At 56.5% G+C, this 16,424-nt stretch overlaps 1 protein-coding gene across 12 annotated transcripts in view; it reads right to left on the bottom strand.

Annotated features, from left to right (window-relative positions):
- Positions 1-871: 871 nt before the first annotated feature.
- The window catches only part of PCBP3 (poly(rC) binding protein 3), a 219,397-nt gene continuing 203,844 nt past the window's right edge, over positions 872-16,424 (bottom strand). For 8 of the 12 annotated variants that reach the window (XM_065943010.1, XM_065943009.1, XM_065943008.1 and 5 more), the window contains 6 exons: positions 15,671-15,712; positions 6,406-6,484; positions 5,921-5,980; positions 2,984-3,036; positions 1,884-2,053; positions 872-1,469 (listed from right to left, as the gene is read on the bottom strand). In XM_065943010.1, coding sequence (XP_065799082.1) covers positions 1,433-1,469; positions 1,884-2,053; positions 2,984-3,036; positions 5,921-5,980; positions 6,406-6,484; positions 15,671-15,712 — 441 coding nt within the window. In that variant the 3' untranslated portion in view covers positions 872-1,432. The remainder of the gene's footprint in view (positions 1,470-1,883; positions 2,054-2,983; positions 3,037-5,920; positions 5,981-6,405; positions 6,485-15,670; positions 15,713-16,424) is intronic. The other 4 variants (XM_065943013.1, XM_065943018.1, XM_065943015.1 and 1 more) reach the window with 3 other exon arrangements.

The following is a 16,424-nucleotide window of genomic DNA, read 5'->3' as shown; positions in this document are numbered from 1 at the left end:
GAGGTCCCCAGGGGAAGGCTGGTGCCCACCTCGTCCCTGCCACCTCCAGGCCCCGAACTGTGGCCTCCACCTGGCCAATGTGTCCAGTGGGTGAGTGAGCTGTAGCCCTAGACGGCTGGGCTTGCAGTATAGCCGGGCGCCTCTATGCTGTGCAGCCAGCCTCCACCAGCGAATTCCAGGGAGGGTGGGGCAGGGTGCCTGTATGGCCCGAGCACGGAAGGCCTGGCCAGAGTCTGAGGAGCAGGGCAGCCTTCTCACGGGGCAGCCACAGAGGGGCTGCTGCTGAGGGGTGGGCACCAAGGAAGAGCCCCCTGGGCTGCCTGGACCCTCGGTCATGCAGGGGGGTGGTGCCCGCGGCAGGGGCTTGGCCTTGCCTCACCTCCAGACCCCCACCTGCCACAGCGCCTGTGAGTTCAGATCTGGCCCGAGGAGGCGGTGCCCGTGCGGCCCAGGGTCACACAACAAGGCAGCCCTCTGCCCCGGGCCTGGGTCCCCCGGGCTTCAGCACGGAGGTGTGCGGTGGGCTCTGCGGGTGAGCACAGGTGGGCTAAGCTGGGGGGGCAGCGGAGAGGGATGGGCTCCCACTGGGAAGCTCAGGGCCACTGAACACACAGTGTGACCAGGGGAGGAGGGGGTGGCCTCACTTGCAGACGCTGGACTTGGGGTTACATCTCTGCCATCCAAGCAGTTTGGCAGAAGTAAGACGAGCAAGACTCATACAAGCCGAACCCTGAAGGTGGGAGCAGGTGGAACCTCACTTTGTCTGAGAATGTGGAGCCGCTCCTCGGTATGTGTGGGGTCTGAGCGTGGTGGGAGGCACGGGAGGGGCGGGGGGGATCACAGAGAGGAGTCCAAGATGAGGGGCAGCGCGCATCGTTTATTGAACTGGGACCCAGTGCATAGGTGCCTCCCCAGCTGGTCCACACTGTCAGCCCCAAAGATAGATGCCCGGGGCCCAGCAGCCCGCTCCATCCTCCCCTGTCACAACCCTGAGCCCTCCACTTCTCGGACACAGGGAGATGTGCACCCCACCTGGTGCTGACCTGTGCGGCCACGTGAGACAAGGCCGAGGGGACCGGGGAGGGGCGGCTTCCTGCGACCACAGCTCTGGGGCCTCGGAGACAACGTCCACACGTCAAACCAAGTCTTAAAAAGGTTACACGGACACTACGGAACGACGTTTCTAGAGCGTCACAGATGGGAGTGGCCACAAAGCCTTTAAAATAATGGACATGGCATGCCAACGCGTGAGGAGCAGGCGTAAATGAACTTGGAGCAGTGTCAGGGTGGAGCCGGGGCCCCCGACACACTTGGAGCGTTGCGGGCACAGGTCTAGGGCAGGCACAGATAGCTTCTGCTGGTAAAGAAACCTCTACATCTGCGGGGGGCGGGGGGCCGTCTGCACAGGTGGTGAGCGTGGGGGCGCGGCGGGTTAGAGAGCGCCCATCCCGGTGACCTCGGACGTCAGCCTGGAAGAGACAAGGGCACAGGTCACGGGTCACTGTGTTCTCACAGGCGAGGTGTCTTCAGTCCTAACCCTTCCTTCCCAGCCTGGGGCCTGCATCCCAGTCACCACATGGGGCTGGGGTGAGGGGGATGCAACAGGCCCAGGCCGCTACAGCCGTTACTGCCACCACTGCAGTGAGGGGTGCAGAAGTCGTCCTGCCAGGGAGGTGTGGACGTGGGGCTCCCCACAGCGTGCCATGTGGGGTGTCAACGCCCAGCAACTTGTGTGGGGCCATGTGGGTGTGGCTGGAGGGTGGAAGTCTAGTGTGAGAGGACAGAGGAGTGCGTGTGGACCTGTGTCACCTGGAGACTCCCCAAGCACCCCCAGAAGAGAACCCCGGGAGGCAGGCCAGTCCAGGCCCCACCCAGGCCCACACCTGGCGTTGATGAGGTACTGGGCAAGGCTGATGTTGGCTGGGGTCCCCGTGATGGTGATCTGGCGCTCTGATGACCCCTCTGTGGCATTGGCGATTTTGATCTGCGCTCCAGACATCTGTCGAATTTCATTGATTTTGGTCCCTTGGCGTCCAATTATGCAGCCTATTAGCTGGAAGAAAGGATGCAGGAGCATCTTGGAGAGAATCCACTGCGGCCTGAGTGTAGCTGAGACGCAAGGGGAGCTGGGGGTCCCGTTGCCTTGGTCCCTCCCCCGGTTCCCCCAAGAGGCACGCCTCCAATCCTGCTGGAGGGTGGGAGCCTCGAGGCCTCGACTGTAGGAAGTCCCGTCAAATGAAGAGCCTGCAGTTATGGAGACCCCTCACCTGGCTCAGGGTCCTCTGGGGGCCTGAGGCCACGCTGGCCCCTCTAGGCTGCACTCTCGGGCTGGAGAGATGTTTGAGTGGACACAGGAGCTGGAGAGGCATGTCCCCAGCCATCGCCATGCCCCCCCCAGGCTGCTGTCCCTCCAAAGACACCAGATCCACACCCACCCTGGTGTCTTGGTTTGGAGATTGGAGTCGACATTCTTAGGATGACTCGAGGCTCCAGAGGATGGTTGGGAGATAACTGAATGTGTGAAGGAGGGTGTAACAGAGCATGTGAGGGAGGGTGTGAGGGGAGTGTGTGGGGGAAGTGTGGATAGAGGGTGTGGGGGGAGTGTATGGGAGACCCTGTGGGGGATTATATCAGGGGTTGTGTGGTGGAGGGCATGGGGAGAGTGTATGGGGGCGTGTGTGAAGGGAGTGTGTGAGGCCCTGTGAGGGAAGCATGTCAGGGGAGTGTGGGAGGCCCTCTAGGGCCTTTGGGGTGCTCTTGGACCACCTGTCCCCAGGGTGATCCTGAACCAGGGCAGGGCCTTCACTGGGCAGCCAGGATCCCCGGGCAGCTCTGACATCTTCATTCTGAGTTCACCCTGAAGCCCCCATGGTTCCTCCCTGTCTGGTAACTTGGGGGTGACGTCACCCACCCCCAAGGGCATTCAGCTGCTTAATGGGGGGGATGCACATGGGCACAGGTGGGTGAGGCTGGACGTACTCACATCATTGGGAATGGTGAGCTCGTGAGTGCTGGCCGGGGGGCTGGCATCCAGACCTGGGCACAGAGAGAGGACAGGGTTAGGCGGGGGAAGGCTGGGGGAAGGCTGTTCCCACCGCGTGGGCACCTGACCCCGCTCCCCACTCGGTCACAGGCAGGCAGGGCTGGGGAATGCCCAGGGCAGGGTCTGCGCACCTGGGTGCTGGGGCCTGTGAGCTCTGGGTCCCAACTGCCACCCCTCTCCTGACCCAGCATCTCTCAAACAGGGAGAAGGAACCTGGCAGGGGGTGGGTCCCCTTTTCCTTCTGGGTGCAACTTGCGTCACTTGTCTGCCGTGTGGCACAGTCCCCTCAGACGTCGCTCAGACACCCTGGTGGCTATGCCTGGGTGGTCACACCAGCCCTGGTTGCCCCAGACTCGCCAGCACAGCCGCCTCTGCTGCCCCAGCCACCCCCCACTTCCCTTGCAGGCCCCGTGGCTCCAGCCCCTCACAGCACTTCCAGTGTTGGGGCGGGGAGGCTGGACCGAGAGCCGGGCCAGGGAAGACGTGCCTTTCCACAGGGTGTGTGGGCCAAGGTGAGCACCCAGGCCCAGCTCCTCACACATCGCAGCTTCCAACTCTACAAATCCCATCTTAGGACCCACTAAGTCAGAGCCAGCCTCTCAGGATCAAGGACAAGTCCCACACTTGCTTCAGAAACAGTGACCACAAAACAGGGGGGCCTTGAGGGGCCCCGAGGGGAGGGAGGCAATCACCGGGCAGAGTACTCCTTCATGCCAGGCGCTTCCACCCTGTCAGGAGGCAGCTCAAGCTCAAGCCTGTGGCTGCAACCCCACCGTCCTGCCTCAGCCCCACCCCTCTCACCCCTGCAGCCAGGCATTGCAGGCGCCGCTCTCTGGAACATTCCGGAACCTGAGCCCTTTGCCCAACCCCTGCTCCTCCCTCGCTGGTCCCTGCCCCTAAGCCTGATCCCCACATACCCAGGGGGTCCTGACAAAGGGGACTGCCCAGCCCCTGCCCGCAAATCCTCCTCCATGGCAACCACGTCCCTGGAACAAGATGCGCGGGGGCCACCGGTGTCTCAAGCACAGGGGCCTGCGAGGTGCAGGCTGTTCTGGGGCCCGTGGAGCATCGCGCTCAGCTGTGCCGAACAAACCAACTCGCCCCGAACCGTCCGTCAGTTTCTCTTACGCAGCTAAACCTGGAGCTCCTGCTCTTTCTCTTTTTGTAAAGGTATTTTCAATACAATTACCAGCCCCTCGTCCATCTGTACGCACATTCAGTCAACAGTGACATTTAAAACGTCACCTCAGAGACTTCCTTGGTCCTGAGTACCATGCAAGGACTCCTGGTTTGTGTTTTCCAAATGAGGGGACTTTGTTGAAAAGGTGCTAAAGCCATCCCAGGGGTGAGCGTCCTCTCAGGAGTCGCAAGTACTGCCTCTCCTGCACAAGTCCCAGATGCCGGGGAGCGTGTGACGCGGCCTCAGAGTGAGAACAACCCATCCAGCTTCCTGACCCACTGCCATGGCACGTGAGTGTGCATGTGCACGGGGGGTGTGAGTGCCTCTGTGCATGGGGTGTGTGTGTGTGTACATGGGGGTGTGTGTGTGCATGGGGGGTGTATGTGTGCATGGGAGGGCATATGTGTGCATGTACATGGGGGCATGTGTGTGTGTGTGTGCATGGCATGTGTGTGTGTGCATAATCATGGGGAGTGTGTGTGCCTGTGTGCATGTGTGTGTGTGTGTGCATGTGCATTGTGGGGCGTGTATGCATATGTACAAGGGGGGCGTGTGTGTCCATGCACATGGGGGGTGTGAGTGTGTGCATGGGGATGTATGTGCACCTGAGTTCCAAGGGTCCCAGGGGCCCTGAAGAGGGAGGTCGTCACAAGGATGTGTTAACACAAGTCCCCTGTCTCTGAGGTCATGCTGGGAGGGCTGTGGTGGGGTTGGGGTGCAGTGAGGGAGCGTTCTTCCTGGCAAGGCCAGGCCCTGGGGGCCCCCAGACAATCTCCTGGAGACCAGGGCTGGGCGGTTACTGAAATCTCACTGTTAACGAGCCCCTGGCACGTATTATCACCCGGATATGGAACTGTGCAGAGGTTGGTATCCAGCTCCATAATCAAAATTATTCTGTTTTCCTCTAGTTTCCACTCACTAAAATCTCCATTAGCTTAATTAAAAGCCGCACCGAGAAGAAACCCACAGCAAGCACATGGAGCATCAGAGCTGGGCTTTCAGCCCGAGAGACGACCCCTGAGCCCTGTGGTCTCAGCCGGGCCCCTGTGGTCCTGAGGGACAGATGACAGGCAGATGCCTTGAGGTCCAGAACAGCAGTGGGGGTGGCGGCTGAGCCCCTCCCCGGCTTCCCTGTAAGCTGGACCCTCGCTCTTCTGCTCTGATCCAGGCCTGCATGGGGAGTGGGTCAGAGCATGGCAGGCGCCTCTGTCACAGGGCCCTTGCCAAGTCCAGGGCACATGCCTCCAGTGGCTTTGCTCCCAAACAGCCTGTCAGAAGCCACACCCCCTGTTCCAAGCCTGGGTGACGGGATCTGGGGATCCATGCCCTCCCTGCCACGTCAGGGGGAGTTTAATGCAGATCCACCCCACAGTGGTCTTCTCTCCTACGAAAACTCACAGGCTGGTCGGCCCTTCCCTCCAGCCCCTCATGCTATGCCCCTGGGAGGATAAATGACCTTCCACCTGACGAGGCAGCTGTGCCCTGGACATTGGCAGAGACTTGACCTATCACCGCGATTGCAGAGCCACAGGTGGAAACCGGGAGCCATGTGTGCAGACCTGGAGTGGCCGCACGGGCCGGCCCCGGACGGCGGGAGCCCTCCCCCGAGGCGCTCAGTGAGTGGCCCTCTGGCCCCTTCCACCCACCAGGTCCCTTCCTGGCTTGCTGGCTCTCCATTTAGCGTGGTTTTATTTTACCTGACGACTGGCCCATCAGATTTTGAGCTTCTTCGGAGGAGTGTAAAGGCAGCTTTTCTCCTGGAGAGCAAAGAAGAAACAGATTTAATGTTTTGCCCTCAAGGAGAGAAGCAAGGTCACTTCAACTAGGGAAGCTCAAAGTCTGACTGGTGCGCCGCCCTGCGCTACGGGGGCGCCGTCCGGGCAGACAGCCCTGCGGGTGGGTGTATGACCTCCTGCAGGAGGACCTCCCCTACGGCCAGCGGGCAGCAGAGCAGGACGAACCCTCGAGGGGGAGGTGTCTCCTTCAGGAAGGCCAACTGTGGGGTGATTGACCCGCACAGAGACATCAGACAGACCCCTGCCCGCCCGTGGCAGCGTGTCCAGCACTGTGCCCAGCACTCAGACAGCCCTACCTGCTCGGCTCACTGCCCTGAACACAGACGCTCGGAGAGAGAAAGGCCCCGGGTGAGAAGAGAGGTCAGAAAGGGCGGCTGGGTACGTACCGGGGAAAGCGGGGTTGGTCTGTCCGAGGGGAGGAAAGGGGGTTTGCTGCATGGCCAGCTGGTGGAGCTTGGTCAACTGCTGGGGTAGGAGGGACACGAGAGCTAAGAAGGTTATTGTTATCGATTACAAGTCACACCAAATTAAAAACGCGTAACAGAAGTCTGCACAGATAGAAAGGGGGCCATGCGACACATGGCGGACGCAGCAGCACGCAAGGACTTGGCCTGGAATAACCAATGGGCCACGGTCGGTCAGCAGGCACTGAGTCCTTCCCCCCTTAGCCCCGGTCAGGCGGGCGCCCGGGCTCACCGGGGAGGTCTAGAGCTACAGAGCAGGACCCGCAGGGCCCCTAGAAGCTTCAATGTCACACTGTCACTCACGGGACTCAGGCATGTGGGTGGGAGACCCACGCTCCCTCCCGTCTGCACACTTGGTCCAGGTAGCGGCCTGGTCCTCACTCTACCCAGGCGGTGACTCAGTGGGGGCCCCCTGCAGACCCACAGTCCACGGCCCGCCTCGTGGGCCTCCGGGATCACAGGCAGAGGGCTGGAAGGCTCCACCCAAGGGTGCTATGGGGCCAAGGGTGCTGCAGAGCCGCCAGGAGGGTGCTGGGCTCCTGTGGGGCCAGCCAAAGCTGCACCCTTCCCCCATCCCTTGTGACCTGACCTTTGTCTCCCCCACCCTAGACTTTTGTGGGAGGCTTTAAAATGCAGTTTCTTTAGTTATTTTATCTGAGCCTCACTTCTTAAATAAGCACTAAGAACAACAGAGAATGGAGGTAACCATGCTGAGCCCTGGCCACCTAAGAAGGGCTGTCTAAACCCCACCCCCGCCCTTGGAGACTTCTGGATATGTCCTTAGCCCTGGCTCACCCACTGGCCCCATGTCTCCAGCCGAATGGATGGAGGGTCAGATCATTCCAGGATAGGCTGACAACACCTGACCTCTTCACAAACGAGGCCTCAGTTCAGTTCAGTTGCTCAGTCATGTCCAACTCTTTGCAACCCCATGAACCGCAGCATGCCAGGCCTCCCTGTCCATCACCAACTCCTGGAGTCTACCCAGACCCGAGTCCATTGAGTCAGTGATGCCATCCAACCATCTCATCCTCTGTCATCCCCTTCTCCTCCTGCCCTCAATCTTTCCCAGCATTAGGGTCTTTTCCAATGAGTCAGCTCTCCGCATCAGGTAGCCAAAGTATTGGAGGTTCAGCTTCAACATCAGTCCTACCAATGAACACTCAGGACTGATCTCCTTTAGGATGGACTGGTTGGATCTCCTTGCAGTCCAAGGGAGTCTCAAGAGTTCTCCAACACCACAGTTCAAAAGCATCAATTCTTCGGTGTTCAGCTTTCTTTATAGTCCAACTCTCACATCCATACATGACTACTGGAAAAACCACAGCCTTGACTAGATGGTCCTTTGTTGTCCGTCTAGTCAAGGTTATGGTTGTTCCAGTGGTAATATCTCTGCCTTTAAATATGCTGTCTAGGTTGGTCATAACTTTTCTTCCAAGGAGTAAGTGTATTTTAATTTCATGGCTGCAGTCGCCATCTGCAGTGATTTGGGAGCCCAGAAAAATAAAGTCAGCCACTGTTTCCCCATCTATTTGCCTTGAAGTAATGGGGCCGGATGCCATGATCTAGCCTGAGTGTTTCCAGGGCCCTGAGGCCTCCACCGAGCCCTGTGGCTGGAAGGTGGGGCAACCAAGGAGAGTTGTAGGCATCCCCAGGTGAGACGTGGATCTGACTAGTCACCCCATTGGTCCAATCCTGCAGAGTCTGTCGGGGAAAGAGAAGGACAAACACTCAGATTTCTGACATTCCAGACTTCAAGGGTGAGCCCTTGGGTGACAGAGAAGTGGGTTTGCTGGCCCCGAGGGCCGGGCATGCTCTGAGAGTCCCTGATGAGATGGGGCATGGGGAGAACTGGCCACATCCCACTCAGCAGTCACGTCTGGTGGTTCCGAGGAGGGGACAGGGTGACCTGGGGTCAGAGTCCGTTCTGAGAGTCCCCACTGAGGTGAGACTGGGGCTTACAGAACACTGCTGCTTGGCATGTCAGCCCAGTGACTCGACACCACGGGGCTCAGGGTGACCCGAGCAGACATGCACGGAAGCAGCCTGAGAGGCGTCAGGAGAGCACACCCAGGAATCGCTGTCATGGGGACACCAGCCCACGCCCTGGGGATGAGAGATGAGCGGTGACCGGCAACTGCTGTGCCACAGGCAAGACAACCCTGTGCAAGAAGCTGACGGGCCGGGGACCCCACTGCTCAGCTCCTCCTTCCAGAGACATGTCGAAAGAAAGACGGCAAGGACCCATGGGTGCCAGGGGCATGAGGATGAGAGTGGTGGGAGCACCAACTCTGTCCTGCAAACCACCCTCACCCCAGAGCACAGCAAGTCACCCTGGGTCACTAGGACGCTGGGCAGGTGCTGTGCCCTGAGTCCACCTACACAGAGGGCTAGAAGGGGGGCTAAGGAGGGGACAGAGCTCCCAGAATGGAGGAGGAAACCCATGTCCAGAGACAACAAACATCCAGGTGGCCGTCCACAGCCCCAGTAGTGCAGGCAGGCCACCTGTGCTCACTTCACTGGGGTTTCTTGCAGACACCACACTGGGGCATGGACAGTGGCCCAGCCGGGACCAGCCCTTCCCCTGGGGGCTCTAGCCCCTTTACCTGGGGTCCGGAGGCCAGTGGGGAGCCCCAGGAGCGGGCCTGCGCTGTGTGCAGGGCCTCGGGGCCTTGGCTGGGCTGCACCTGGCTCCAGGTCCACGACTCCATCCCAGCCAGTGTCTGTGCATCTGGCGGCCAGGCTTGTGTGGTCACCACGAGGGCAGGGCCCTCTGCCTCTGTCCCCGAGTCCCTGGGAGTGCACAGCTGTGCATTGAACAGGATGGCGGGGCAGATCGGGGCTCTGGGGGCAGGAGAACCGATCCGAGTCGGCTCCAACTCCGACCAGCACTGCGGACACGGGCATAGCTGGGAGACGGGGCCCACATGGGCAGCAGGGAGGCTGCAGAAGCGCTGCTGCACGAATTGGGTGAAGGAACATCGCACACTCACAAGGCTCCCCACTGGGTTGCCCGTGGCCCCCACACCCGGGGATGATCCTCTGTCTCACAATTAGACGGATGAGCCCGCCACCATGCGTGTTACGGGCACAGCCGGAGGACTCAGGAGGAGGGCTCTGCTCGCACCTGGGAAGTCTGACCCTCAGAAGTTCAGCTGCTCCGACCCTGACCTGTCCTCCGGCGTGCACCTGCTGCCTTTTATGAAACAGTGACCACAGCACACGTAACCCCTCCGGCACCCATGGATGTAAGGGGACACTGGGGGAAGGATTGGCCGGACGGGGGTGCCCAGGGAAGCCCTCCCCCCTAGTGGGGGACCGCTGGATGTCAGTTGACATCTTCCTGTCTTGGTTTCGTCCTTACCAGGGCCTCCTGGGCTCCATTTCTTCCTTTTGTGAAGGAAGGAGCAGCACTGGGTGCTGAGGGGACTTCCCACTTTTTGAGGTATTTCTACCACAAATGTGGCCAGGATTTGAGGGGAGGAAGAAGGGGAGGTGGTGCCACATCACAGACGTTTCTCCATGACCTGCCCTTCCCACTGAACCGTGTTGGGGTATGAAATACAGACAAGTGCTCGGGAGGGAACTCACGAGCATACAGCTGCACGTTCATCAGGGGACCCGCTGCGTGGTTCTGGCTGTGAGTCTCCTCTCCTGTGAAGGGCTCGCTGGTGTCCTTTGCCCATCTTTCTACCGGGCTGTTTTCTGCTGATTCATGTAAACTTATGTATTTCAGGTTCTCATTCTAGCTCAGCTCCATGTGGTAGAAAGATCTTTCCCCCAATTTCCTTATGGAGCCTTGAGAGAATTTAAAAATTCTAATGTGGTCAGATTCATCACTGTTTTCCTTAATAGTTCATGCTTCTGTGAACTGAAAGATATTCTATCTTTTTTTCTAAAAGTGCTACAGCTTTCTCTCTCATTGAAGTTCTTGGTACAGGTGGAGTGTTTGTTTTGTTTCCCATCAGATGTTTTCGGTGTGACCAGCTTGCTGGCTCGGGCCTTTGCTCTTTCACATAAAACAGCAGGAGGGACTTCGTGTCACTTCTGCAGTAGCCACATCTCAACCTGGGAGGACCCCTGATGTCCTGACCAGGAGGGTCGTGTGTCTTTCCTTTCACTGTGCTCTTCTGGTCGGTTTTAAGTTTCAATAAGGACGAGATTTTTTTTTAATCACCTTTTAACTATTGATTTTAACTGACTGCTTTGTGGGAGAGAACTGTCTCTCTGATTCCAGCTTTTAAGAGATGGTGAGTCTGTGTTCTGTGTGTGGTGGAGCTTTGTAAGCGTTCAGGCAGCTGTGCTGGGGAGTGCTCTAAGCACACTGGTTAACCCAGCTCAGGCGGGACCGTCAGAATCTCTTCCTTCTGGTCTACCTGGCCTTCACGTTCAGGTTCCTTGCTGCAATGTCTGTCAGATTCCCCTAATGGTTTGTTAATTCTTTTCCTTTATATATGCTTGAAGTTATGTTTTAGGTGCATACAAATTTAAATTGCTTTCTTTGAGTGAACTGAACAATTTATCAGTAAGTAATGAGTAAGTGATTTGCCTTAAAGTCTTGTTTTTCTCCCCACTGATAATAATAATAGTATATTGCTTCTTTGGGTTAGTATTTTCCTATATTTTCCCTATCTTTTTCTTTTTTTTTTAATTTGTCCAGGTCCTTCTTCTTTAAATGTGCCCTTTAAAATAAAACTGAAAACTTTTTTGTTTTTGTTTGCTTATTTATTTATTTTTAAAAAATCTGACAGACCTTGTTTTTTAACTGGAAAGTTTCTCTTACTTTGGTCACCATAGATGTATAGTAATTTCTGTTGCCTTATTTTAAATGTCCTGACCGTCCAGGGTTTCTTTTCTCTTTTCCTTTCTGCTGTGTTGATTAATGATATTTTCCAGTCACCCATGTCCCCCCAACCTCACACCTTTAATGAAGTTACAAAAGTGAATATTTTTCTATTAGACACCACTCTGGAACTGTAACACGAACATCTGCAGTCCTAATTCAGCGTCTTTGCCTCCTCCTGAATGCTACAGTGGCCCTAGGATGTTTTCATCCCCTTGGCCACATCCTGAATCTTAGCTGTGCTCTTGGGGTCCATTTAGTTCTGTATGTTAATCTCAGCAATGAGCATTGATTTTGATTTTATAAAGTGTGTTTTCATTGACCCAGATGTTTACGTTTTAGTAGACAAAAATATCAATGTTTTCTTTCTGATTTGTGCTTCTTTTAAAAGGAAAGAGATGGTAGATTTCTTCGCTCACCATTCTTTCTTGTGTTCATAGCCTTCTTTCTGCAGTCATTTTGCTCTTCCTGAAAAACACCTGTACCTCGGTGATCCTCTGATGGTTGTTTTCTTTTATTTCATCACCACCTTGTGGCCCCTGGGTTGCTCCTTTGTGATATTCTTTCTCCCTCCATCTTCGGAAGATGTGCTTTGGTCTCTGGTGTCATGTGGCTTTGTTTGGACACGCCTAAGAAGCATTTGGATTGATCTTGCTTGAGATTTGTTGGGATTGTTGAATGTGAGGACTGTTGTTACTGATTCTGAGAAATTCTCTGCAATCATCTCTTAGAGTCTTCCCTCCCTCCCGCCTATCCTCTCTTCCTGGGGCTCTGACTGGATCTGGGTTCTTCCTTCTCAGTCCTTCGTGCACACAAGTCATCCAGGGTCTTGTGAAAATCCAGGTTCTGATTCTGCGAGGGGAGGGCTGAGAGCCCTGCCACTGAAAAGAAGCTCAGCTCAGCCAGAGAGGGTGTGCAACCTGGAGGAGGGGTGGGGAGGGGAGTTAACCTGCCCTTTTAGCTTCTCTGCAGCAGGTGAGGCTGAGGGTGCCTCCCCACCACCAAAAAGAGCCAGAGGTGTGGGCATCAGCAGGGCAGCCATGCAGGTCCCTCTCAGCAGTGCTCTCCCTGGGAGACTGGGGGGATACCGAGAAGGCAGGCGGGGAAGGTGCTCTGTCCTAGCTGCGTCCACTGTGAGGGGGGTCCCAGGGACCACCGTCTGCATAGGATCCACTGGTTTCCGCCACTCACTATAACACACGTGTTTCCAATTTCCCCACTGCTTACTTGCTAAGCAATGACCTGGCCAAAACAGCGCCCACCTTCCCCCAGGTACTCAATACCTCTCCTGAAACCCAGCATTGTGGGGACCCACAGCACCCACCTACCCCCAGGTACTCAATACGTCTGCTGAGACCCAGCATCATGGGGACCCACAGCTCTGCTGCTCCTGGACCCCAGCTCTGGAGCTCTCTCCATGAAGCTCCATGTCCTCCCTGTGAACCCCGGGGGACGGTGTCCACCCAGGCTCCCGTTGGTCCAGCCCAACTTCTGATCTCAATCCTGCTTGCTTCTAGGCCCCTCTAAGGAGGGGATGCTGAGCCAGGGAGTTACTTGGGAACTCTGAAGACTAGATATAAGATCCTCATGTGTGGGGTGCTTGAGGGTGACTCACTTCTCCCGGAAGAAAACAGTTCCTTCCTGGTATAATCAGCACAGGGGCAGGAAGAGTGGAGGTGGGAGACAGTGGTGATGATGCTCTGCATCTGCTCTCACATCCTGAGTCGTGGCTGCCGTCGTCCTCCCTTGTGTCTGAAACAACTTCTGACCCCTCGAGCAGGACACATTGGGGAGTAGGCAGTTGTCCTGGAGCATTTCCACTGCTAGCCGTAATCTATGGCCACCGGCTGTGACCGAGGCCACCGGCCATGACCCATGCCAGCCACCCAGCCGTCCCTGGCCTCTCAGAATGCCTGAGAGCTATGAGTCCCAGGAGGATTCTGGTGAAACAAGGCCTGAGCCTGGTGAGGACCTGGAGGAAGACTGGTGAGGGTGGGGCCCTAATTCTCAAGTAGGGTAAACCGGAAAGCAGGAAAAACTGCACATGCTTTAATTCTACATGAAGAAACGCTGCAGGAAACGTATTTCCTCGTGGTCTATGCCTGATTCAGGAAGATGACTGTGTCAGTCACTGGGGTTGAAATGTTTAAATGGTGTATTCAGTTATCTTGTAAAATAAATTAGTACTTTCTAAAATTATCATATTTGCGCTCTAAGAAAAGTGGAAGTGAAGTCGCTCAGTCATGTCTGACTCTTCGCGGCCCCATGGACTGTAGCCTACAGGGCTCCTTCGTCCATGGGATTTTCTAGGCAAGAATACTGGAGTGGGTTGCCAGTGCCTTCTCCAGGAGATCTTCCCAATCCAGGGTTTGAACCCAGGTCTCCCGAATTGTAGGCAGACACTACCGTCTGAGCTACCAGGGAAGTCTGCTCTAAGAAATAAAGTTTAAAAAAAAATCCTACTGAGTATTAAGCTCAGATGAAACTGCCTTCCTGGCCATCATCACTCGTTACTGTTTGTTTGGAACAGACTCTGTCAGTGATAGTTCAAGCTGTCAACTCTCTGCTCTGCAGGAGAAACATTTTATCAGAGTCCTGCTCTCTTCCCAACAGCTGCTCCAGGGCACATGCAGGTCTGGAGGAAGAGGGGGCCCTCACAGAAGCCCTCAAGGCAACTATGTAACAGCAGCTATACATTAGTTTAAAATTTAAAAAAAACAAACCCTGAAACTACCCATTTTTAAGAGATACTGAGAACATCACATGAAAGAGCAAAACAACCGACTGATACAAAAACCAATCCACCAAACCAATCGAAGTCCCTCGCTAGGCGCCTTTGCCCCTGGGTATCGGCAGCCTGCATGTGAGGCCTCAGTCGGGAGCACAGGCCCCGCTCAGCGCTGCACGTCTGAGCCTTGGGTCCGGGTCCGAGCTGCACTGGGGTAAACTGGCCCCTCTGACCCAGGTTGCTGTGTGCTGAGTTCTGAATGTGCTTTTGTACAGATGCTCTTCCGAAGGCAAGAGACTGCCAGCCGTGGGGAACAAAGGCTGTGCCACCCCAGAAACTGGCTTCCACTCTAACCTCTGCCACCCCTGCGGGTGCACTATTGGGGTTCACAGACACCCCCCCCCGGCACTACGAGCGCTCACTCTGCATGGAGACGCACCCTCCCCCACCCCAGGCTCTAGCACCCCACCTTCCCCGGGTCACAGCCAACGATGGTCAGTGGGACGAAGAGGGCAGGCAGCCCCACGTGGCGTGGGGGCGGTCCCCCAGCCCTGCGTCCATCAGCTTCTCTGCCATCTGACTTGTTGCTTATGAGGATTTTTAAAAGATAAAACTATTTCTTTTCTACTCAATAGAAATTTCCTGCAATGATGGTGAATTGAATCTCTGTGCTTTCAACACACACACATACACGTACTTAGCGTCAGTTGATTCTTAAAACCCTCCCTGCCTTGCTCTGTGTCTTAGGCAACTGGCTCTGAAGCTGCCAATTCAAAAAAGCGAGGGTCTGCAGAAGATGGGCGGGCATCACGGTCCCCCGCGGCCCCTTTGCCTGGGCAAACCCCCACCCCTACCCCCTGGCTCTAACAAAGCAGCACATGGACGCATCCTCCCAGCACAGAGGACACATCTCAGGTGGGATCTCGCTCGCTGCAGCTGGGGCAGCAGCACACGAGCCCGTTCCCTCCCCTCCTCCCCGCAGCGCGCCTTCCTCCGGGACCAGCGGGGCCGATTGCACTGCCACATTGCATCTGCAGCCCTGTGGCCCCGAGGTTCTCCCTGCGTGGCTCTCAGGGTGCCCAGCCCCCCAGCAGCAGTGCCACACTCAGACTGGAACACAGTCCGGAGCAGCCCTGGGTGTGGAATGTGTCATAACACGAGAACATAGCTTTGTCTGCTCTATGGGCTTCTGATGGCCGGGCTCTCGTGGGCGCAGGGACTTTGGTCCAACTGGGGCTGAAAGGGAGCGCACAGCTTCACCAAAGGTTCCAATGCCCGTCCAAGGTGTCCCAGCACAGCTGCTGATGGCACGTCACCTGCCTGGACAGGTGCACACAGGGCCTGAGCTGTCCCCACCCACCAGGGCGGGTGTGGAGGAACAGCTGGACGGCAGCCACACTTAGGACAATTTGACACCAGGCCAAGTCCTCCAGGTGGGAGAATTAGTGCTAAGAGGTTAAAGGTTACTCAGGGCCATATGGATACGACAGAGGTCAGGAACACGGAGAACGTATTAATATTATTGTGTAATATTAATATTAGTAGCGACTGACAGCAGCATGCAGGGAGGAGGAAGTGGTGACGAGAGGAGGTGAAGGGGCAGAGTGAAAACTCACATCTGGGTGGGGGATGGCGTACTGTCCCTGGATCGTGTAGGCCTGGAGAGAGAGAGACACCGTCAGCTCGCGAAGCAGCGGCCACACGTCCCCTCACCGCATGCCCTCACAGAACGAGGGCCCCCTGGGGCGGGCTCCCCTGCCAGCGGGCCCCGACGCTCTGGTTAAGGCTTTCCCCTTCACATAGGAGAGGTGATCCCTCCTTCCGGAAACTGGGGGCGGGGGTCCCGTGTCCCCTGTGGCGGGACCTAGAACCAGACATGCAGGGTGGAGGCAGGGTGGAGGGACCAGGTGGAATACCTCCAACCCTGTTGTTTCTCAATAGGAAATAGCTACGTGCCATCCAGTCGACCCCTGCTGGGGACTGATGGTTATTAACGCTGGAGAGTTTAATCGGCCATCAGAGCACACACTTTCAGGAAATAACTTATCCCAAGAAAACCAAACAATAAAACAGAAATCTTTAAAAGGTGACTCAAACCCCACTTTGCAAATGTCCACTTAAGAAATGCGCCCAAATCAGCCGCAGGTTGGCGAGCGTCTGCCGGCCCCAGGGGACCGGGCGCAGCACACGCTTGGTGGTACGGCCCCTAGGGGAGTCTCGCTGGGCTTCATCGTGTCACTTGCCTTTGTTACGGTGACACGGAGCAGCCACAGCAAGAGTGTGGGACCCGCAGCCTCTCCCACACCCAGCCCCCTGATCCACAGTCCCTCAGCAAAGATTCTTCCAGAAACTCGTGGCCAATCAACAAAC

Source organism: Muntiacus reevesi, chromosome 8 (assembly GCF_963930625.1).
Source record: "Muntiacus reevesi chromosome 8, mMunRee1.1, whole genome shotgun sequence".
NCBI lineage: Eukaryota > Metazoa > Chordata > Mammalia > Artiodactyla > Cervidae > Muntiacus > Muntiacus reevesi.
This window is presented reverse-complemented; position numbering and strand designations above follow the sequence as displayed.